The sequence below is a fragment of the Caretta caretta genome, chromosome 3, assembly GCF_965140235.1.
Source record: "Caretta caretta isolate rCarCar2 chromosome 3, rCarCar1.hap1, whole genome shotgun sequence".
Taxonomy (NCBI): Eukaryota; Metazoa; Chordata; order Testudines; family Cheloniidae; genus Caretta; species Caretta caretta.
Window position 1 is genome coordinate 106,163,819 of NC_134208.1, and position 24,485 is coordinate 106,188,303.

Consider the following 24,485-nt stretch of genomic DNA (forward strand, 5'->3'; position numbering starts at 1 on the left):
TTTGTTTAATGGCTGGTAAAATACGCTGTGCTGAATGGAATGTATATTCCTGTTTTTGTGTCTTTTTGTAACTTAAGGTTTTGCAGAGAGGGATTCTCTATGTTTTGAATCTGATTACCCTGTAAGGTATTTACCATCCTGATTTTACAGAGGTGATTCTTTTACTTTTTCTTTAATTAAAATTCTTATTTTAAGTACCTGATTGTTTTTTCATTGTTCTTAAGATCCAAGGGTTTGGGTCTGTGCTCACCTATGCAAATTGGTAAGGATTTTTATCAAGCCTTCCCCAGGAAAGGGGGTGTAGGGCTTGGGGGGATATTTTGGGGGGGGGGGAGACGTCTCCAAGTGGGCTCTTTCCCTATTCTTTGCTTAATACACTTGGTGGTGGCAGCATAGGGTTCAAGGACAAGGCAAAGTCTGTACCTTGAGGAAGTTTTTAACCTAAGCTGGTAAGAATAAGCTTAGGGGGTCTTTCATGTAGGTCCCCACATCTGTACCCTAGAGTTCAGAGTGGGGAAGGAACCTTGCCAGAAGGCATCTACATTCTCTAGGTGCCTAAGTTTCTACTGGTAAAGATCTCTAGGCACCTAAATTTCTGCTGGTGGGCATGAGCCCAGCTGGCTTCTCAAATTAGGCATTCCCCTGCCTCCCTCATCTATAGGGCTTGCCTACCAGATTGGACCCTGCATAAACCACAGCTGGAGGAAGAGCCACCTTTTATCCTATCTCCCAGCAGCTAGAACACCCACCCAGAATGTGAAAGTCCTTCTTCCAAAGCACCCAGAGGGTAGACTTGAACCTGGGTCTCCTGCATTATGAATGAGTGAGCAAAGGACTTGGTTTTAGGGGAGGAGGAACCACCACTTCCTCAGTGTTTCTGAGAAAGGACTGGGTTGACTAACTCCAGGAGAGGGTTCATGGCTGTGAATCCCAAACGGATAGCCCAGAGTTAGGAACCTAAGTCTCTTTGTAGGGCAGGTTTTAAGCCGCAACTGTTACACTGATATTTCCTACTGACTAGGTAGGCTCCCTGCTCATCTTGCTGGCTTTTCCCATTCTTAGGCGCCTAACTCTCTCCATGCCTTGTGAAGGGAGCCTCTGCAAATAACTCCAGGCTGTGGATTACACTAGGCAGCAGGAGTACTTGTGGCACCTTAGAGACTAACAGATTTATTTGAGCATAAGCTTTCGTGAGCTACAGCTCACTTAGCTCATGAAAGCTTATGCTCAAATAAATTTGTTAGTCTCTAAGGTGCCACAAGTACTCATTTTTCTTTTTGTGAATACAGACTAACATGGCTGCTACTCTGAAACTAGGCAGCAGGGCACCTTAAAGATGGAACTGCAGTGAAAAAAGTTAAAATAAATCAGTTAGTTTAATCTATACAGGGATTACCCTTTTCCCAAGCACAGCCCTGATTCAGTGAACACTGAGCAGAGAGAAGGGGAGGGCATATGGATGCCCAAATCCCACTTTCCTCCTTAAAAAAATCCACGTTTTCTGTGATAACATTCCAGATTTTGGGCCAGATACAGCAAGGTGCTGAGCAATCCCAGCTCCCAAAGAAGTCAATGGGGGGTGCTCAGTACCTTGGGAGGAGTTCAGCACTATGGGTGATCAGGCCCTTTATTACTACATGATATTCCATTGTGTGGGATTCTGTTACACTTGTGTGTGCCTTTAGGTTGTCACCTTTCTGGGCACGAACCTGTTGTTTGTTCTGTACAAGTCACTTACACAAACAGCAATAATAGGTGGCTGTTTTGTTTATGGTATGTTAGAAGGCAACTATTGAGCTTTTCCAAGGCACAGTTTTGAGAGTATTGCTTTAAAAAATACTTGGTGCTTATTAATTAACAAATGTATATAGCCTGATAAATATAACTGAATCTTTACAAAGAGATACAAATTATAGATCTCTGTCTTGATGAATTTAGTGTTGGGCCCCCATCCTCATATGAGTAACTTTACTTATGCGAGTAGTCCTGTGGTCAACTACAATGGAACTATTCACCTGCAAGACCAGATTAAGGCATATTAAAGCATTATAGGCCAACGCCTAAGGCCCCATCCCCTGGAGTCATGGGATTACAGCAGAATCTAACATTTTCATTTAAACAAATATCAGAGTTACCAAGTAAAGCTTGAAAATGTGAACAAAGTATAACCAAAGTAGCAATGCTGTTTGAGTGTGCAGACAGCCTGAAACAATAGTTATGAATGGGGTGAACTGCCCATGCATCTTAATGGAGTGTCAACTCCATGACCTACTTTTCTGGGGGACCCTGCCAGCAGAGAGCTTTGTGTGGCAAGAGAAGAGTGCAGTGGTCCTGGCCCACCCACCCAAGCAGATAATCCCAGCAGGTGGGGTAAATACTGGGAACCTCCCTCACCACCTGTACCTCTCTTGGGGGTGAGAGGGAACCCACACTGATCATGAAAGGGGGGACAACTGTCATTCCTGGCAAGGGAGAGATAAGGGCTCTGTGTTGCTGCCCCCTGCCTTTCTGGGAGGGAAGAAAGCCCTCCCCCCCCCCCCCATCAGTGCCACTCTAAGTGGGAGGAAGAGTCACCAGTGCAAGGGCAGGGCCATGAGGGCAGAGCTACAGGCACCTAGGGCACCAGACTGACATTATTCACCCCTGAGTAGTTAATGGTGCAAATAAGGCCTGAGTTACAGACCCATTTGTATGGGTGTATTTGCTGGTTAGTTATGCCAGCACAAGCCCCGGTGTAGGTGCAGTTATACCTGTATGAGGGTGCCTTCCTGCACTGGTGTAACCCCTATTAATACCACTACCTACACCCTGGGAAGGCTGAACCGCTTTAACGGTGCCCGTGTAAACAGGGACAATTTTGGTGGGTACACCAGGGCTAGGCGTCGGGACACGTCTCACCGGCAGGGCGCCTGACACGCAATTCACGACTGCGGCCTGTTTGGACTCAAATCCGCCCGGCCACCCGTTCAGCCCTCGCCTGCGCGGGGGGCAGGACCAGCCCCGGCTCACAGCCTGGCCCCGGCGGCGGGGGTTGCCGCGGGAGGCCCCGAGCCCGCCGGGCAGCTGCGCTTTGCAAGGCGAGGGAGGGCCGCCGCCGCTGTGCGGAGAGGAGAGGGGGGAAAGGAATAAACGCCCCAACACGTACCGCTCCGGCGCCGAAATGCCCCGCGGTGACTCACGCCGGGCAAGCCCCGCGGCAAAGGCCGAGGAATTTCTCCGGTTCAGACGGGACGGGCCGGGCCGCGGCGGCGGCGGCGGCTGCCGGGCTTGTGTGATCTGCCGCCGCGGCGCGGGGTGCGGGGCCGGCCCGCTGGCGCAGCGCCACCTAGCGGCCGCTCTGCCGCGGCGCAGGGAGGCGGCAGCTGTTCGGCGGCGTGTCACAGGTCGGAAAGTCCCTGGCGCGGGGGGCGGGGGTGGAAATCCCCGCTCCTCTGGGGCTTTTTTCTCTGCTTAGTAAAATAGAAAGGAAAAAACAAGAGTCTTTTTACTCCAGTTTATAGCCAGCGCAGCAGCAGCAGCGGCGGCGGCGGCAGCAGCAGCAGGGAGGGGGCGGCTGAGGGAAGCCCAGCCAGAGGCTGCTGAGGAGCCTGCTTCTCTTGCAACCGCGTCTGGTCGGGGCATTCATGGCTCACCAGCTTGGCTCTGCCCGGACCTTGGTGCATTGGCTTTGAGAGGGATTTTACCCGCCGCGCCGCGCTTTTGGAGGAGCCCTACTGCAGAAAGGTACCGGGCTCTGTGCTGCTCTTTGCAATAGTGGCTTTGCTTGCCGGCTCCGTGATGGCTGCTCCGGGCCTTGGCCTGGGGCACCCTGGGGGTGACCCTGGCGTGGATCTCTGGCTTGTTTCTGTGGCGGAGGGTGCACTTCAGAGGCCCGTTTGGTAACGCGAGCAAATACTCTGACTCGCGCGGCGGCAGCAGGTTGTAGCAGGTCTAACAGGTCTGTGTTTTAATGCCCCCATCTCGGATAGTTTGGGGTGTTCTTGACTTTAAAAACTTCGCCGGCCATTCCAGAACGTAAATAGGAGGAGGAAAGGGGATTTGGAGAGCAGACAGAAGCAGGGGCACGTATACGTGTAATTACGCACTGACACACCGCTGTGGTGTTGTAAGTTACATAATTATTGATGACAGCTCATGTAGGTAGTTATGAAAGACCTATTCTTCTGATTGTTTTAAAAACGCATCGTGTGTAACTATTTGGTGGCTTATGGAATACCAGCGATAGAGGAGGAGAAGTGGATTGGCGATTATCGTCTTGTCTTTACGGTAACAGTTTTGTTCCAATTTCCCACCATTATAACACTGGTGGAGTGTTAGTGTAGACAGATTGCCACTGTCATTTGGGCCTGTACTGGGTAGAGTTCAACAACACAGTGGGTAAAACACCAGTGGGTTGTCTAAACTGATGCTCCCACCATTGCTAGGTTCCAACAGTGAGCAATTTTGAAGAAAAACAAGCTGCATGTACACATGTCAAATTGCCCAGTAGGGGGTACAGAGCTGGACTGCAAACTCAGAACCAGGGTCTGTTCTATTAAAATCTTACAGCAGAAGTATAATGTATGTAAACATATGTTTAAACCTTCTATTTGCGATTTTAAAAAAAACACCCCCTTATTATTACTTAGTAGTTCCAGATTTCTTTTTAAAGTAAGAATCTGGTCTTAGTTACAAAGTACATTAATATATAATACTTACGTAGCACGTTCCATCTGAGCCCCTAGAATAGAAGTTGCTAAACATTTATTAATTTGTACTGTACTTTATAAATATCAGTGAATCAAACTTCCTATCACACTCATGAGCTAGGTAGGAAACTGTGGCAAGACACGATAACTGAACACAGTATAAATTAATAGTAATTTTGCATGGAAAGGGGAGCATAATTGATTGTTTACCTGTACCCAGTTCTGTAAAGTGTTCTTTCCTTATTCAACCACTTGCTGTAAAGTGTACTATGATACTTTATGAAGATGATATATATCAACTGTAATTAAACAGTGATAATTTTTTGTATTAATTTGGATAAAAACTAATAAAAAATCAGTGTTACAGTAGTTAGCATTCAGAGATGTTACTCTTTTTGGTTTATACACTTATTACCTAAAAGGCTTCTAATGAAGTTGTTGACCAGCCCATCTTGTTTGGACCTGGTGTCCCACATCCTGCCACCCAGTGGCCTAGGGTGGCCTTTTTTGTGGTTTCTCTGGTGTACTGAAAAGCCAAGCTATTATATTTCTATTAGGTTTACAAATCCTGCTCATGCCTGACAACCAACTTTTCACCTTGAAACAATGCCCCCTCAATCTGCTAGGTGAATTACATTTGTTTCTTTCACAATCAGACCATCATAGTTCACCAACAAGCCAGATCCAGCTAGATGTTGATTGCCTTGCGTGAGATGTTAAATACCCTCACCTCCCATTCTTTTAAAATTGTTATTATTTGTTAAACGTTGACAATGTGCCATACAAAGTACAAGGCCCACACAAAGACCATCCCTGCGCCACTGAAGTTAATGAAATTTGAGGGTACTAAAGTATCGGGCAAGATTGCCCTAATAATACCCATCTGTTATATACCACATTTCATCAGTAGATCTCAAAGTGCTTTGGTTGGTAGCCTTTTCCTATCCATATTTTACATTTGGAGAAACTGAGGCACAGAGCGGTGATGTGACTGGCCCAAGGTCACTCAGCAGGCCAAAGGTAGAGACAGGCATACAACGTAGGTCTCCTGAGTCCCATCCAATGCTCTGTGTGCAGTTACATAAATATGAAAAGTATTATTGAATACGAAGGCTGATTTTTAAATAATTTTTGGTTGCACCTTTTCACAGAGTTCATACAAATGACTTAGATCAGATTTTTTTATTTGTTTTTTAACATCTTGAAGAATTTTCTGTGCTTTGGTTTCTTTATCTTATCTGGGTATAAACTGCTTTTTGTTTTGTTTTTTAAATTGTACTATTTTACACACTTTTTTTTAAAATCGTTCTTTTTAAATTGACAACTAATAATCATAAACGGCACAGACAGCAGTTTTCACATGTAATGGGGGGAAGGGGGAATGCACTTGGAATAAAGGGGAGGTGGAAATCTAGTTCTGAATAACACACAGATTTAATACACCTTCTTTAGTGATAAACAAATTGGGTGTTTCATTGTTTCTTAATACTGGAAAGATCCATTTCCAGGGCCTAAACTTGCAACACATAATCAGGTGAGGAGTCCTTATTCATGCAAAAAATTCCATTGACTCAATGAGTCTCCTTGCGTACATAAGGGTTTGATAGATTAGGGATTGGAAGCTGCTGAAGAGGGTAAAGAAAAGTGCAGCTGGGATTATAGTATATAATAAATTGATGACATTCTAATATTTTGTTTATATTGTCTCTCTCATTCCATTTTTAACTTTAAAAATTTGTATGATCTGGAAAATAGGTGCAGTTCTACTGATACTTGGGACTGGGGGAAATGGACAAGATAGGACATGAGTTAGTTAACATATATACTTTATAAAAACATCCAGTAGCGTGTATGTTTTTAATATGCAGTCTTGGCTTATAAAAGGTGCCTTCTTTGCATGTTCCAAGACATAATGGCCCTGACAAATGGCCATATCTCACACCCCCCCTTTTGTATGAGCAGAGGACAGAACTCCCCCGGGTTGAGCAGATACAGGGTATACAGCTTTTTCAGCATCAGACACCCCACCACTGCCACCCAGGACTCCACAGAAACTCTTCTAAGCGTGCCCACTGAGCTCTTCCATCACAGAGTCTCGGTAGGGGATGTACAAAGCAGCTCTAGGCAGAGCAGTTTGGGGCAATAATAACTGCTAGGCAGTTCCCTTTGTAGCTATTGACCAGCTGCAGGGGAGCTATCACAATGGCAGCTACCAGAGCCAGGCAGATGTAGAGGGAGGCCAATATAGGTATGTGGAGGAGCAGTCTTCCATGCAGGATATCTCTGCCTCTGCAGATAGGGGGTTCCCTTCCTGGTGTATCTGTGAGATTGTAATGCCTTTCCCCCTGCTTGCTCTGTGCCCCTCCAGGTTCTTATCACTTGAGAGGACAATTTCCTGACAGATGTGAAGTTTGGTTTTCATTTGCCATTGGCCCCTCTCTGTTTGGCCCAAAATCAGAAATCACAATATAGGTGTAATATTCTTTTAAGACATTTGATGAGAAAAGACTTGCTGGGTTCTCAAGTGCTGGAACATTTAAGGTTTATATGCATTTACTTTCCTAGAAAAAAGTTAATTTTAAAACATTGAATAGGGGTGAGCACTGAGAGAACCAATGGAAGTACAGGCATGTGGATGTACTCTGTGTTCACACTTGGCTCTAGCCCGACACTGTGAAAAGACCTGATTTTCCTAGAACAAGCGTAAGACGTCTGGTCCCCAGTGGAATGCCTTTCAGATCTATGGATTTATGTTCTCCTCGCCCTATCCAGTGTGATGAGGAAAGGGGCAAATGGCGGTGAGCATTACTTGCCCCACAATGGAAAAATATTGGGGTTTTTGAGCGAAGTGGAAATGCTTCTTCAGCTCTGTTGATTTACCATTGAGTAATAATGGGCCTCTAATTCCGTACCTCCCCACCCCCACGCACACATGCATGTGCCTCTGCAATAATTCTAGTGTTAACATAACCTAAGGAATGTTCCTCTTATGTAGGTGTCTTATTCTATACCAGGTGCCTGCCTTGTTAGAAATGTTTCATTTGCTGCTTTGTTAGTTTTAAACATCATATGAAGTTATAAGCTTGGGCTGAGTGCTAACATTCCATGTAATTATTCTAGATGTCTGGGCGCTTTTTAATTTTGCACTGCACATCACATTGCTTTATGTAAGCTCTGCTACTCATGGGTAAATCTGAAGTGGTCAGAATCAGTTTTCTCTGGCATACGGTCAAGTTGAAAGCGTAAACTGTGCTTAAAGTTCAACAGGTTCACTGGAGATTACCCTGCTCCATTGCTGATTAGACAAAGCTCTTGTTGTAAATTCCCATCCTCTTGATCTCCCCTCCTCTTCACCCCACTTTCATTTAAACTTCTCCTTTTAAAAGTGCTGTAATTTCATTATGAATATATTCTCTTTTTTATTAAAGAGAAGACAGAGTAAAGAGACTGTGATTAGTAGTTGAGGATCTATAGCTGAGTAATGCTAAGAGATTCTTGGGTATGGATTTCATATTAATTATATAGTGCTCACTGTGGACTGTGTTGTTTACAGACAAAGTTGCAAACAAGATCTCTTCCTAAAGAATTTGCAGTCTAAATATCTATACCAGCAAGAGTCCTGTGATGTACATTAAGTAAGACTAAAAGAATGGTCTTTTTTTCTTTTTTTCCTTCAGGTTTCTTCTCAAAAAATGGCTGGCCAACAAGTTCTTCCCCAAGCTTTGTCTCTGAGCAATATGCTGAAAGCTGTGAAGATTAGGGAGAGAATTCCTGAAGACCTTGTCAAACCCGCCAATGGAATAATTCATCACTTTAAAACTATGTACAGATATACAGTAGAAATGTTCAGAATGTGCCAGTTTTGTCCTCAGTTTCGGGAGATCCTTCAGAAAGCTTTAATTGACCGATCCACCCAGAGCTCACTGGAACATCAGAAGAAGCTGAACTGGTGCAGGGAAGTTAGGAAACTTGTGCCGTTAAAGACTAATGGTAAGCTATGTGTGTGTCATTCCACTAGTATTAAGACAGGGTCATAAGGATGTAGCACGTTGTGTTAATAGGCTTGTCGTTTGCATTGCTAAAATAAAAACATAGTTGCTTTATTAAAATAATGTGTCTTTTTTTATCTTAGCAACACAAATCAAAATCCTGTTAACACAATATGCCAAACCAATTCTTAATCTCTGAGGATGCACAGTGTGCGTCACTGATATATCAACAGGTTGAAAGGTTCATGGACGTTTAATAATATCATAAATCTTTGGTATGGTAGAGTGATATGTCCTTATCAATGAGGACTTCAACCCCTACAATGCTGGCATTTTCCATGATGCCTTCTAAGGACCTGATTCTGTACTAGTAGTTAGTATAGTACTATGACCCCTCATCATTGTAGTTTGCAGGCTGAACTCGGTTGTTAGTGATTTTTTGGTATAACTCTAAGTACTGTATCAGTTGGAGTGTCTTAGACTTCCAGCCTTTAGCTCTCTGGCTGTGGAGTCATCCCCTGATTAAGCTAACTAATGCTGAATTGTGTTATGGGATAAGAGGGCTTTCTTTTTTCCCTGCTTGTGCATAGCTGCGATTGTCATTAATGACAGTTACATACATGTATAGCAAGGTGCATAATTCCCGTTGATTTTAAATGAGAGTTAAAGAAAAGTAGCATGTGGTACTGCTTTTAATATATTTTATATTATTTCAGGGTCTTGGGGATGATTTGGGAGAGGTGTTTTATAAATGTGTGTCTTATAGTATCTCCTAAAGAAAACAGGGCAAATATAGTAGATCATGGGGCTAGAGTCCAAAGATTTTGTGCGCAAGAGACTTATATTTAAATTAATTAGCGGTAAATTCTAATGGATATGAGAGTGTGAGCTGTGAAATATTGCATGTTCCTCAATCATTTCTTTTCATATGGACATACATACACACTACCCAGTCCCCCTCATTCATATTTCTTTCTCAAAATCTACAGTGTCCCATTACTGCTACTCTTCCTACATATGATGAAATTTTATGAAGAGTAATACAGATCTAATCATGAACATAGAAGCATCGTCTAGTGGTAACTAACACAACTACTAAGAAAACAAAATAGGTCTATACGTCTGTAATAGAAGCCCTGATGCCGCAATGAACCCCCCATAAATTGTCCACTTGCACAAAGTTCCACTGACTTCCGTGAGCTGATGCAGGGGGTCTACGCATGTGGAGTTCATTGCAGGACTGAGGCCACATTTAGCACTTGTTGCAGCATTTTGCAAACACTAAATAAGTAATCTTGTCATAAGTGTTGTATCACACGATCTATTTCATGCCGTATAATTGTAGCCATGCCGGTTCCAGAATATTAGAGAGGCAAGGGAGTCCAATAAAATATATTACCTCACCCACAATATATTTCAGTCAAACAGATTAACTAAGAAATGTATAATCTAGTGGATTGCTCCCTGAAATGAATAGAAACATTTTAGGCCCAGTCCTGCTATTAACATAACAAGGAACTGCACAGCACCCGCTGAATATATTTTACTGGATTGGGTGAGGAGTGGAGGACATTATTTGAAATGGATATAATGCAATGGTTTCAGAATGTGACTTGTCTACCGCCTGTACATATGTGTACTAGAGGCATTTCTGGGATGTTAAAACTGCGATTTATTTGTTTTTTTTAATTGCATTGAGTTCAGGGCACTGCTCCCAGGTCAGTAGGGGCTGTTGGTACTGCAAGGCATTGGGGAAGAAGAAATGCATCTCATTACCTTCTGTGGTTTATGCAAAATCACCACAACACAAGGCCTGTTCAGGACAAAGAAGATAAACAGTGTGGGTTGGAGGGAAGGATGCTTCAGAGTAGGAGTGGGGCGTGCAGGAACCCCTTTAATTTCCCTGGAAACAGTGTTAAGTCTTGATGAATGGAACAAGTTTTTCACATAGCATAAAAACAATGTTTTTAAGGGAGTTCATTTACTTAATCTTTAGATGTGTACAGAGTGAATTTGACAGTTGTTAGTCAAAGATGGATTTGCTATTTAGAACTCCTTACAGCTGCAGTTTTTTGAGAGCCAAGGAAACAAATGCTTCTTCTAGGATTTTGGTAACGTGAACTTTACCTAATATGTACAAAAGAGTATATATCTGGGTGATTCACCATGTATGCTCTGAGAATATGAGAATGGAGTAAATGAGGAAGGGAGTAGGAGGTATAAAAATTGAAACCATGTTTTTTAAAAAAAAAATTCCAGTGTCTATTGGCTGTAGAGATTTCACTTGTATAATGATTAGGCAGTCATTCCAGCTCACCCTAACCACACCCACTTGGAAAGTCCAGTATGTACTTCATAGTTCAGATGTGTATACATCAGAACAAGAAGTACAATAGCTGTTGCTCAATTGCTAGTCAAATAACTTAACCCTGGGGAATTCCAAGTGTTGTATAGGGAATTTTGTACGGGTGGTTCTCAATAAAGAACTGAAAGTAAGTGCTATAATAAAAAAAAATCTTATCTTTGCTTTTGATTTTGCAGAGGGAAAATTTTAACAGGATGCGTTACTTGTCTTACTTTTATGTCAAATTTCTTCTAGTTCAGGCAGAAGACTTTTCAGTTAATATTGTGTATTTTTCCCTGATTCTGAGCCCAAAATATGTGGTTTTAAATGAGATTTTGCAAGAGAAGGTTAGGAAATCAGAAAATGAATTTCACCCTATTCAGAAGGCCTAAAATTATTCAGCAAGTCTGTAACCAATTACAAGTTTACAAAGGATTCATGGAGTGCTCAAGACCTTGTGCATGGCTTTGATTTGATTAGGCCTTTGGAGAACAGCAGTCATGAGAATGGGAAGGGGTTTAAAGCTCCTAATGTATGTAACAAACTGATACATTGGAAATAATCTGAAATAATTTCTTGTTGGTATCTTCAGATTTAAAAAATTACCATAAATACAAATTCTTGGTTCTTTGTTAACCTCCTTGCAATGTACAAGGAAATTAATGTGTCTTCGTGTCCTTAGATGACGTAAGTCCCTTTGTAGTGAACAGTGAATCCCAGTGGTGTCCAAGAATAGTTTCTTTGTGTCTTCCTTTCAGGATACCCTTGGGGAGGAAGAAGGGGCATGTGGTTAAAAGCCCAGGATTGGGGGAGGGATTAAAAACAGGTTTTGTTCCCAGCTCTTAACATACTTTCTTGTGTTTACCTTGGGTAAGTCACTTAACTGCCCAGAGCAGGGGTGGGCAAACTTTTTGGCCTGAGGGCCACATCTGGGTATGGAAGTTGTATGGTGGGCCATGAATGCTCATGAAATTAACAATTCAGATATATTCAAATACACTTTATTTAATAAAGATACATTTTAGTGGAAATCAACATTAAAACTTACTTACGATTATAAATATACCATCATAACAAAGTATTACAATAATTAAACCAAACTTACCTCCTTTCCACACCCTCTTTGATTAATGTGAACAATGCAGCTGGCACTCCCTGGCCAACTACTCTTTGTTTTATCCTCAACAATGGAAAATTAACAATATTAAAACAGCAGAATAACCTAAGCCAACAAGTAGCAGGCACGTGGGCTTACACGTTCCAGGCTCTGATGGCGCTTTTGGGTTGTGCAGCTGCAGTAACATGCATGCCCTCACGCAGGTCTCACCTGAACACCTGGGAGCGTCGGGCAGGCAGAGCGGGGCAAGCTCCTGACCCCACTCCCGGGGGGCTGAATTAAAAGGTCTGAGGGACCAGATGCGGCCCGCAGGCCGTAGTTTGCCCACCCCAGCCCAGCGCCTCAGCTTCTCCTTCTGAAAAATGGGATAATACTTTCCTACCTCTCCGTGGAGTTATGAGGCTTCAGGCAATGTTTGTAAGGTATTTTGAGATTCTTAAATGGAAGGGGCTGTGTGTAAATGAAGACCAAATTATTATTTTATTTATCATTTTTATTCTGTCTTTCAAAAAGAAACAAGTCTCTGACATTTTTCACTAACCTGACACCTGACATTGAACAATACACTTCAGTATTAGGGTGAGAGGTGCCCTAGAAAAGCAGCAGAGATTGTTTCATGTAGGTCACTTATTACTTTCTTTTTGCTTTTCCTCTTGACAGGACTCTTCTGTCATATATAACACAGCAAAATGCAAGGCCTTGCAGTGCAGTGTCATCCATTATAGTTGAGCCCTAGACTGGCCCCCCCGGCTATGCATTTGGCACAGTCCCCAAATCTGGACCCGTGTATTTTCAATCCCTATCTTCTATGTTGCATCTTAAACAAGAGTAAACAATGCTTGTGGAGTAGAGGAAATCCCTGTTTACTGCGTTTATTTAATACGTTCTCTTAAGCTTTGTAGTTTTGTTTAAATTTATGATTGATTTATCCTTTTAAGACAAACTTAGTTATGTGTGAGGCATTTGCAAATAACCCCAAAATTTAGCTCATGTTGATTTATTGTAATTTTTCATCCTTTTGCCCATCAGTGTCAGATATAATGGGCTAGTTTACCCAGATTGGAGCAGGAAAGGTGGGATTTATACCTCCCTGCCACAGCCTGCCCCCCTGCATCCAGTGGAGAGTCAACTCAGGAGGGAACGGGTGGTAGTTTTTGGCATCCCTCCGTCCGTCCCTCAGGGTTTTCCTAAGGAGAGGGGCTCTAAGCTCCACCTTAGGAACCCCACTAGTGGAGACTGTTGAGAGGAATTCAGGATCAGGTCTGAACTATATAACTTGGAATTTGTTCACTGTGCTTTATGGGCCAGTTGTTCCTTTTGCTACTTCTTACGGAATTGTTTTTTTAAAAGTAACCAGTAACTTTCCCATAGGTGATGGTAATTGCCTCCTGCATGCTGCATCCCAGTACATGTGGGGTGTTCAAGATGTTGACCTGGTCCTGCGGAAAACACTGTTCAGCGCTCTGAAGGAAGTGGATACGCACAACTTTAAGCTTCGTTGGCAACGAGAGACACTTAAATCGCAGGAGTTTGTAGAAACAGGACTCCACTATAACACCAGGGTAAATTAACTTGACTGCATAGTGCTATGACATCGGGGTAAACTAACTTGAGTGCGAAGACTTGGTCATGTTTACTTGCTTGGGTGGGACTATAGGGTGAGAGACAATTATGACAACAATCCTAAGAAGAAAAAAAGGATCGTTATGTAGATAGCTTGAGAAACTTTTTCTTTGGAAGAAAAGAAAAAGATTAATAGCTTGGAGACAGGTTTTGATATGCTGTGCTGCAACCAGTTCTTGATCTACATGTCTGTGAGCTGGTGCTAAAGAATATTTAATTCTTTCCTCAGAACTGGGAAGAGGAATGGGAGAATCTCGTCAGAATGACATCCACAGAAACATCAGTGGCCCGAAGCGGGTTTCAGTACAATGCGCTGGAAGAAATCCATATATTTGTCCTTGTTAACATCCTCAGAAGGCCGATCATAGTTCTTGCAGGTGAGTCCTCCATGCCAGTTGCCTTTTATGACTTAATGTTAAGTGCAAAATATATGTCTTTGTAAATGTTCTGTTGCAGTGTTTTAAAACAACAGAAATAACACATTACACTTGTCTCATAGTTGAAAGGAATTTGACCTTATTAATATTCAGTGTTTTTTCCTTAAATAGATAAAATGCTGAGAAGCTTGGAGTCTGGTTCAAGCTTTTCTCCACTGAACGTCGGTGGAATTTACTTGCCTCTCCGTTGGCCAGCTGAAGAATGCTATAGATATCCTATTGTCCTGGGATATGACAGTATGCATTTCACATCACTGGTCACTCTGAAGGACAGCGGGCCAGGTATGTTGTATTCAAATTATCTGCTTGGGCTGTATGTAGGATTTGTATGATTTTTGGTATTTGTGTGTTTTCTGCCCCCTTACCCCCTCTTGACAGTAAAACATTTAAAATATAATCTGATCAAGAGTTACATTTAAAATGGACACAACAAATGTAAATGATATATTCCTATTTAAATGTTCAACAGAGTCTTCAAAATGTAAATAGTTTACATGATATATATATATACCTGCTAGAGCAACGGTCCCCAAACTGTGGGGTTTGCCCCCTGAGGGGGGAGGGTGCGGAGGAACATTTTTTGGGGGGGCACAGTGGGGCCTGGGCCAGCCCCTGTGGGGAGGGAACATGTCTCCGGCTTTGGTTCCCAGCCTCAATGCTGGGCTGACCCTGGCCCCGCTCCGTGCCGCATCTCCTGCTCCCGCCTTCCTGCCTTGGCCCTGCTCCCGGCCACGGCTCCCACTCCCAGCTGCAGCTATTGGCCTTGGTCGCGGCCCCAGCAGTGGCTCCAGGCACAGCCTCAGCCCCCGGCCCCGCTCCCAGTCCCGACCCCCAGGAGGGGGCACGGACAGATTACATTACAGATAAGGCGGGGGTGGGACATAAAACGTTTGGGGACTGCTGTGCTAGGGCTTCCGGAGAGGAATCAAAGGTTGCGTCATATGGAGCCACAGTACCTATTGCTACTAAAGCACCATTTAGTGGATGGCTAGCTATCGATGGGTTCAGTCTGAAGCATTGCCTTTGCTGCAGAGTATTGAAATTTATTGCAATGCACTGACTTTAATTGGTGCCCTGCAGCAGAGGAAGCACTTTTTAGGGCTCGTCTACATCATGTGGCTGGGGTTAGTGACATCTCTGTCTGTGTGTTTGTCCGTGTGTTTTTTGTGTACCCTGTTGTGAATGGGAGAACACCTTTCTAGATTCATACTGGGAAATTGTCCTGTAATAAGGTTCAAGAAACTAAACTGTCCTATCCAGGTTAAGTATAAAAAAATGTATTAGGACATTGAAACCCCAAATGGTTCTCGGCATGCCCTAGTGAGCATCTTCATTCCATCTGCACTGTTTGGGAACAGGGATGTAATCATGCATGCTCTTTACAGGCACTGTTGCTGAATTTCAGAGTAAACAGAATGAAGGGATGATATTTTGCTCATCATATTTCACGGTTATTCCCATTTCGTAAAACTCACCCGTTTTGTTTCACACAGAAATCCGGGCTGTCCCACTGGTCAGCAGTGAACGAGGCAGGTTTGAAGACTTGAAGGTGCACTTTCTGATGGACAATGAGGAGATGGGAAAGGAGCAGCTACTGAAAGAGTACCTGATGGTGATAGAGATTCCGGTGCAAGGCTGGGACCATGGTACAACTCATTTAATTAATGCTGCAAAGTGAGTGGTGGTGTTCTCTTCCTACAGCTTTATAGTTGTTGCTGATAAAAGTCTTATAGGATAATGTATTCAGTCTTTCCTTTCTTTCTCAGCAACATGCATATTTATATACACCATTATGAAATCATGTCACTATTAATAATAATGTACCTTTGGTGGCATAAGATGTTAGCTTGAAGCAGGCTTAAATTTAAATTCTGCAATTTCCAGTCTTTAGTTTCATAAGGTAGTTAATAAATTAGTCCTGTTGTCTGCCAGGTAGGTAAAGGGGTGTGACTGAAAATGAGAACTCGCATTCTTGTTTAAATAGCTTTTGGGCAAATTGTGCCTTGAAGTACATTCATTGCACTGGGGAAAGTGTGCAGCTGTTGTGGCCGACTGCACTAGCTTCCGGCATTCTGCTTGTCCAGTGCAGCCGCAGGCAGAACACTGCAGGGGTGTAGTGTGGAGGAGCAGGAGGCTGACTCCATGCCCACCCTCTTATACTTAGGATATGCCCCTTTGGATGTAGAGGGCTTTTGGCTGTGCTAACCTCCTCTTTGCTCTGAGTGCACACTAACAGCCACATTCTGCCCACTTCCTGAACAGATGCATGAGGGAGAGACTCCCTGCAACCTCCCTTTCACTCCAGTCCCCGTGTGCAGGAAGTGTTCTTTCTGCTCCTGAAAGGTTCTGGATTGACCGCCTTGAAAATTAAAATCCCCCACCCACGTGCAGCATAGGCAGTGGAAAGACCACTTCTCCCCTTTTGCTGGGCTCATGTGCCTCAACCCTGTACCAAATGGATCACTTCTCCACATCTGCTCAATTGTGGCCTCTAACATAATTGCAGTGTGGGGGTTTTTTTTGTGATGTGGACACTAGACAAATAGGAACTTCTCTGAGCCAGGACAGGACATCTGCTCATTTCACAGAAGCAGGGTTTCCAGTTTTAGATATCAAAGCAAAAATGGGAGTAGGCATTTAAAAAATATGTATCAACATCTTTAGAGATGGAAATTGTTTGCAAAGTGGGCTGGTGGGTCCTACAAAATTCCCAGTTTACTCTGAGCTGAGCCCTGGAGTGCTGGACTTCAGTGGCCGCTAAAAGTTTGGAGTTTTTTAACATCAATTTACTCCATTCCAAATGAGCTGTAATGTGCCTACAGCTAAACGCTGAAAACTGCATTGGCCAGCATTCTGAGAATACTACCAACTAGGATTGTATCAAACCACTATTTAGAGGTGAAAGGCTCCATTTAACTTTACTAGACAACTTTCAAAATATGTCACTCAAAGCTACAATTTACCATTGTGTATTTTTAATTCAGCAATATGGATATGTAATAATTATCTCTTTACCTCCTTAAATTTATATGTCCTCATCCAGTGTTGCTTATATTCAATACCATGCCCACTCCTTGCCCCTTTCAGACACTGATATACATGTTGATTGTTTTGTTTTCTTATTTGGTCTTCAGGTTAGATGAAGGCAACTTACCCAAAGATATAAATCTGGTGGAAGATTACTTTCAACTGGTACAGCATGAGTACAAGAAATGGCAAGAGAACAATGAGCCTATTACGAGGGAGACCTCCACCAGGAATAGACTGGAACTGTCCTTACCTCAGCTGTCTCTTGTAGAGGTGAAATGTGAAACTCCCAATTGCCCCTTCTTTATGTCTGTGAACACCCAGCCCTATTGTCATGAGTGCTTTGAGCAGAGGCAACAGGGAAATAAACCAAGGAGACCAAGCACCAAAACAGCATCTGAAAAGCTACGGACGACTGGAGCAGGCTCATCTAGGGTTGAGTTTTGTGAGCCCGGGGGAGGGCTATCTGAGGAGCCAGTCACAGGGCCTCATTCTGCTCCTCCAACAGCTCCAAGCCTTTTTCTGTATAGTGAAACCACTGCTATGAAATGCAGGACTCCAAACTGCCCTTTTACGTTAAATGTGCAACACAATGGACTCTGTGAACGCTGCCACAATTCCAGACAGCTCAGTCCTTCTAACAACTTGGACAACCTGCGACATTTAAACAGTGTGACATGTAAAATCTGCCTTCAGGACACGAACAGGACCTTTAATGGCATCTGCAGCTCTTGTCTCAAAAGGACTACAGAGCTGTCAATTGCCCATCCTGGCTTCCTGCCTACATTCCATCAGAGATCTCACTCTGACCCTTCACAGCTATCGCAGAGCCTCCTTCAGCATTCCTGTCATGCAGCACCCAGCAACGATCTGCCTTCCGCAGTAATGCTTCAGGCTGCTCACAATTCGGAGGAAAGGAATGGAAGTAGCCAGTGCAGAAAACCTGGCTGCAAGTTTTTTGGGACTCCTCAGAATGAAGGCTTTTGCACTCTATGCTTCTTTGAGTACAGGGAAAACAATGGTAAGTGAAGCTAGTTTTAGTTCCCTAACACCTTAGCTTCAGGTCATTGTCTCTGAAGATACAGGGTGTTTTTGTGGGAGTTTTTTGTGTGGGAGAGGAAGCGTTGGAAGGAGGTGGTGCTAATACAAAAATATCAAGGATGGGCCAACCAGTGGTGTAGAGCAGCAGCATTAATGTGATGAGAATATATCCTTGACACACTTATTCTTGTATAAACCATGGTACAAGATAAGGGTGGGATTTTTCAGAAGCACTCAGGATTGGCCCAGTTCCACTGAAGTCTGTGGTAAAATTCCCATTGACTACTGTGGAAGGAGAGCTAGGCCAGCTCTGAGTGCTATTGAAAAATCTCACCCATAAACCACTTTTAGTTGTGTTTTGCTGTGAATTGTCTGTAATTAAAGTGCCTTAATGTCACAGTGATAGGAGTTGTAGGAATCAGTCAAATACGACTTCATTGTCACTGCCTAAAGTCAGGTTTCATTAGTAATGCAAGGGCCGCATTCATCCTTGATGTAGCTATTGAAGTTACCTGTGCAAGTTAAGTAAGAAAGACTCTGTTTAAAAAAAAAAAAAAAAGTGGTTCTATATTAGAAGATCAGCAGTCACTTTAGTAGTGGTCACGTTTGGGAAATTACATTATTAAAATGTGCCTATTTTAACCATTTTTTATTAGTTCTGTGTTGTATGTGAAGTCAGGCCCTCATATGGGCAATATTCTGTAGTTAAATCAAAGGATACAATCTTTACCTGTTACTACTCTTCTCTAAAATGAGCAAGGATCTCTCGGGGGTAGTACCAAGAGATGAGTGTAGGAAGGGAAATAATGCATCTGTCTTGCAGAATAGCTCATTGCTGACACTAGTGGAGTACGGTCTGAAACTTTTCACATACCTTCAAGTTATGGAAGCTCTCTGGTAGATCATGTGGTAGCAGTTATGTGTGTTAGCAGTTTATTTTCAGAGGTCATTCACAACATAATTTTTTCCAGTTGTGTATACTGTATTCCACAGCAATCTGTATATGTAGGCTTTTTAATAAACCAGTGAAATGTAGCCCATTCATTGCTGGTCCTTTGCACTACCACTTCTATTTAACATTCCACTGAAATTGCAGGGAAATATTGGGATGAAATCCTGGATCCACTGAAGTCAACAGCAAAATTTCCCTTGACTTCAGTGAGGTCAGGTTTATGCTTCTGGTCCTTTTAGCAACTGTGATCTAACTTGAAAGTACAGAAGGAGGCAAACTTTGATTGAATTGTTTCAGCAACTTCTGATTTAAAAATAAGATTAGTAGCCACCATTATTTATATATCTTAAAAAAGGTGAATCTGTTCTGAGTATTTGGGGTGGCCTCATACCTACTTGAGGCTAGATGACTTGTTTTGGAGACCAAAGAATTCTGTGTTGCCTTTTCTGTAATCAAAAGTATTGTTCTCATTCAAATAACCTCTCTCTTCTTGCTTTGTATGGTAGGCAGTGCCTCACTACTTCATCAGAGAAGGTCTCAAAGGAATTCTCCTGCTTCTGGACAGCCTGGGACCTCTGCTGCCACATTCCATAACACCATTTCCTGCCTGGGGCGAGAATGTGGCACCCTGGGCAGCACTATGCTTGAAGGGTATTGTCAGAAATGTTTTATTGAAGCACAGACTCAGCGATTCCGTGAAGCCATAAGGACTGAACAGCAGCTAGTGGGACAATCTGAAGTAAGTGAAACTATGGGAATCTTCCCCCAGTGTTGAACCCTGTACCCTTCACCCTAATATATCTTAATGAACAGTTTCAACTGTAGAATAGAAAATCCCCACGTTACTGCACCTCCACTTTCTGAAAAGGAAAATTTTGAGTAAGTCACTACTCTGCCTTCCGGAACTGAGCAACCAGGGAGGTGTGGAAGTCTTTCCCATGTTACATCTACAGCAGACAGTGTGGTGATGAACACCACAAAATATCTTGCAAGAGCCTTTGTCCCATTAGCATGAAAAGCCTTGGAGAAGTCATAGAAGAACAGCATCAGTGGCTACAGATTTTTCTTTGACACTCCTTTGAGGCAACACAGCCAAGTCATTTCACAGTTTCTAAAATCTAGTACAGCACATCAAGATTACTGTATATAGGATTTAGCCTTGCTTCATATTGATTCCAGAGGGGGGATGGATTTTTCAACCGTGTTCACTGTTGCCCTAGCTCTGCTCAGATTTAAGTGTATGGGAGTTTTATCATCAAGTTCACTAGGAATAAATAGGCCAATGCTGAGTGCTTTTGGAGATCTCCCCCTTCATAGCTGTGAAACCACATCAGGCAAGTTAGTCAGCTTCAGTAATGTCCAGCATCACCTTTTATTTAGTTAATTTTGGAGAGAAGGGGGGGCGGAGGTGTTAAGTAGAGAGTTTTCAGGGAGGAAACTTTTTATAATAAATGAAAGCCTTTTAAGATTCTGTCTGATAAATCCTGGCCCATAACAAGCTTGGAGCTTTGTGCTCTACTGTAGTCTCAGAAGAAGGAAGTCTCTACCTAGAAATGGAAAAGGCTGGTGCTTTGGAAATGAGATTCTTGGAAAGCTCTTGTAAATAGTGCTGCAGCACTTCTTGCTGCCACTGTATACTGAACAAACCTGAAGTGGTTAAATACCAAAACATAGCAGCGTCCAAAGCAATTAAAAGCCACTTATGCTGCCAGCATTGCAACTGACAGGTTTTTTTCTGTTTTATTTTTTTAATCTTTACAGAGAACTGGGCAACACAGAGACTTACAGGTATCAACAGTGGGGAGCCAAAAGCGAAAGTGTGCCACGACTTCTTGTAGGAACAACTTAGCCTGCAGAAATGATGAGCTGTGTCAGGAGTGCCAGCGAGTTCAGTCTGGGAATCCTAGAGGGCCAGCTGCAGAAGAGCCTCCGAAACAGCGCTGCCGAGCCACTGGCTGTGATCATTATGGCAATAATAAGTGCAATGGCTACTGCAATGAATGCTACCGGTTCAAAGAGCTGTATGGCTAGCAGAGAAGTGCTGGCAAAGAGCAAGGAAGCAACATCTGCTTCTACCTCGCTGAAATGGTGCTATGTCCAAAACACTTAAGAGGCCAGCCATGGCACGGTCCATTTGAACCGTGTGACATATATATGGCTTTAGGGGGAAAATAAGCTGTCTGGTTTTGTACATATTTATGTCCATGAGTATGAATAAATATCCACTTAATACAAACACTGCATACATGGACCAATGAGAAGTCAGTTTGCTTTCTGCACAGAGGAATCTTGCAGGAATGATCTGCTATAATGCTGACTCCAAACTCCCTCTCCTCTCGGATTTAAAATTCCTAGAGTGCATACTGTGGCAAAGTAAAGCATTTGAATACAGAAGACTTTGCCTTTGCACTAATACCTCCTCTGCACCTTGTCAGAACTGATCATTCAGAGTGCAAGAACGTTCAACCAATGTCTGAGATGCAGAGCTTCTTGAATTGGCCTGAGTCAGTGTTTTGCTCAGTGTGAGGCTGACCTTTCTTGAGAGGACTCCATTCTCATCCAGGGGAGTCTGGTGCGAGCTGGGGGTGAGGACGTAGATAAGAAATTTGTTTTTGCTTGCTTAGTTGCCTTTGTCTAAGAGCTCTGACTTGCATGTAGAGTGTTCTGGTTGGTTCTGTGTTTGCTGAGCCCTGGGCAGAAAGAAGTCAGAAATGAAGGACAACTCGCAGCCTTCCCAGTCAACATGTTTAACCAATATACCTCCCTTTCCAAAACCCAAAAATAATAGGGACCCAATGAGTAAGCCTATGACCATCAGCTACAAATGCATTTACATGAAGGGAGGCCTGAACACTCCCCTCCCCATCCCCTAGGGAAGGAAATGCCACCACAAGGTATGAGAAACAGCCCTAGGTTTCAATGCTGCTGCCAAACTGACCCTGTCTGCTTTGGTGTAGGAGGAAGCACATTGCAGTCAAAGCTGTGCAAGCTGCTCTTTTCTTATTTTATTGCCCCCCCCCTTTTTTTTTCTGGCATCGAGGGCCCGATCCTGCAACATGACGAGCGCCTCTTGTGCAGCGGTCAGAACCATCACCTCCTGTTTTGGGAGTTAAGGGCACAACACATCTCAGGATTGGGCCCTGATTATCTCTGCAGTTGCTGCTCAGATATTTTTATGCCTTCCAGGGTATCTGTTTGTTCAGCTGAAGGACTTTATTTTATTTTTGTAACACTTGGTTTTCTACAGCGGCAGAGTATCCTGGACAAAATATATACATACAGTCATTCATGAGATCCAGCCCATGCCCTGCTGCTGAGAGACCAATTCTGCCGCTTACTCCTTCATATGTTAGAGATTACTTTGTAACCAACCCCAAAATGTAAGGAAGGTTTAAAAGTAAGCTCCACGGTACACAACAGTGGCCACTTCTGTGGCTCCTGTAGCTGCTGTCCATGTCTAATGATTGCAAGTTTGTATCCCTCCTGGTTTTAGAGTGAGGTTTGGATTTACATTTGCAGGAATGGTATGGCCTGGCTTTTGTTGCTGCTGTTTGAGGTTGGAAATCAAAGGGAGCGTTGCCATGGACTTCAGTGGGGCCAGGATTTCACTCCTGGAGTTCAGGCCTCCACTTCTCAAGCTACATTTCTTTCTCTAGCAAACTTGCCTTGTTTCCTCTGATTTTCATCCCACCCCATCCCTGAGTTTTTCAGCTTTTATTGCTGCTATTATTTTGGAGGAAGCACCATGTACAACAGCTGCTCTGATCTACTTTTCAAATGGAATCTTTTGCAACTGTGTCCAACCCAAAACCACTCGTTATTGAACTTTTTTATATATATTTGTGATCTTTTACAATAAATGTGAAACTGTTAAGATATTTATATTATTCAAATTATGTAACTTGAAATTTGCACATTTTAGGAATTTTTTTAGTAAAATAATTTACTCATTGAATTTCACAAACGTCGACTAAGTAAATGTATAACTGCAAAAAAAAATTCTCCAATATAAAGAAATAAATTATTGAAGGATTAACTTTGATATTTTACATTCATGATTAGTGGGAGAAGAACATATAGTTAGGTGCACAGGCACTGACCCAGGAAAGCATCTCTATTCAGGACAGCAATTCAGCATGTGCTTAAAGTTAAACATGCCCTGAAGCGTAGTCCTGAACAAGACGTAAGAATGTGCTTTCCTGAATTTGGACCATGTAGCCCAGTCCTTTGAGGAGCAAAGTGCTATTGCTGGTGAGCATGCTTAAGTGTTACTGAAGTCAGTGGTCTTGCAAAAAGAGCTCCACACCTTTCAGGATACTGCATGTGAAGCAAACAACATCCTTAGGGACGTGGATCCTGAGTAACTTCCGTTCTCATTAAAGTCTGTGTGAGTTCAGGACACTCAGCAGGACCTGAACCCATGGTGAGTAATGAAAGCTAAGAACCGACAGCCCTGTTGCTTGGAACTTCTCAGCCCAGGAAGGAAGTTTTTTCGACCGAAAGCATTAAATCCCCATGATATTTTCTCTGCAGCTTTCTGGGGCCATTACTCATAACTCTAAAGTCACATGAAGGTCTATATCACTCTGATGTCTCTTATGTAAATGAGCACACACTCTGTCTCGTGTGATCTAGTTGTGGGGGAATGACAGAGCAAATATATTTCACACACCCTGGTATTTCCCTAATCTTTTTGGGGAGGATTTTGATCTTCTGAAGCTTGATGACCTCTGCCTGGGCACCTAGTATTTCTCCTTGGGCTTCTACATTTCTTCTTTCCTGTATTGCAAGAGAAGAATATAGTTGGGGTGTCTCCCTTTTTGACTACTACTAAAGAGCTCTGCTGTTAGATGACTAAATAAAAACCCTAGTTTGACCGGGTTTCTTTTCTTACCAAAAAAGTAACACTTTTATGAAAGAACGAGCTTGGAAACAGTCTTTTGTAGCTTTATAAATCCCTGTAATATGGTGTCACACAGGAGTCATTTTTATTTTTGTTAAGGCCAGGGTGCCCTATTACCTACGCAGTGATTCTAATGTGAGCCAAGCTGGGAAAATGAATGGTCAGCGTGTTAGCTGTGACCTTGAGGTTAAACACCAGCAGACATGGCAATTCATTGTAATGCAATATTATGCTAGTAGATAACCTCTGGTCCAGAAAAGAAGAAAGTCACATGCCATCCTTTAGCATAGGTCACAGAAGAAATGCCTGTGTTGATCTTTCACTAGGCTGCAAGACCACTTTCACGGTGCTGATCTAGGGTAAT

General features: G+C 43.0%; 1 protein-coding gene across 3 annotated transcripts; it reads left to right on the plus strand.

Moving 5' to 3' along the window:
- Positions 1 to 3,422: 3,422 nt before the first annotated feature.
- On the plus strand, positions 3,423 to 23,096 carry TNFAIP3 (TNF alpha induced protein 3). Of its 3 annotated transcripts, none has more exons than XM_048844420.2 (9): positions 3,423 to 3,723; positions 8,366 to 8,678; positions 13,510 to 13,700; positions 13,991 to 14,138; positions 14,310 to 14,480; positions 15,692 to 15,872; positions 17,333 to 18,246; positions 19,725 to 19,957; positions 20,980 to 23,096. In XM_048844420.2, exons 2-9 carry the CDS (start codon positions 8,381 to 8,383, stop codon positions 21,247 to 21,249), a joined length of 2,406 nt encoding a protein of 801 aa, XP_048700377.1. In that variant the 5' UTR covers positions 3,423 to 3,723; positions 8,366 to 8,380; the 3' UTR covers positions 21,250 to 23,096. The 3 variants fall into 3 exon arrangements, with proteins under 3 accessions (XP_048700377.1, XP_048700375.2, XP_048700376.1); XM_048844418.2 differs by lacking the exon at positions 3,423 to 3,723 and adding an exon at positions 3,752 to 4,266; XM_048844419.2 differs by lacking the exon at positions 3,423 to 3,723 and adding an exon at positions 7,323 to 7,486.
- The last annotated feature ends 1,389 nt before the right edge of the window (positions 23,097 to 24,485 follow it).

What these genes read in the sequence shown, in the direction of transcription:
- TNFAIP3 (XM_048844419.2), top strand. An exon ending in TGTGCCGTTAAAGACTAATG is followed by an intron (nt 8,679 to 13,509) that starts GTAAGCTATGTG and finishes ACTTTCCCATAG; the next exon opens with GTGATGGTAATTGCCTCCTG. An exon ending in TGAGTACAGGGAAAACAATG is followed by an intron (nt 18,247 to 19,724) that starts GTAAGTGAAGCT and finishes TTTGTATGGTAG; the next exon opens with GCAGTGCCTCACTACTTCAT.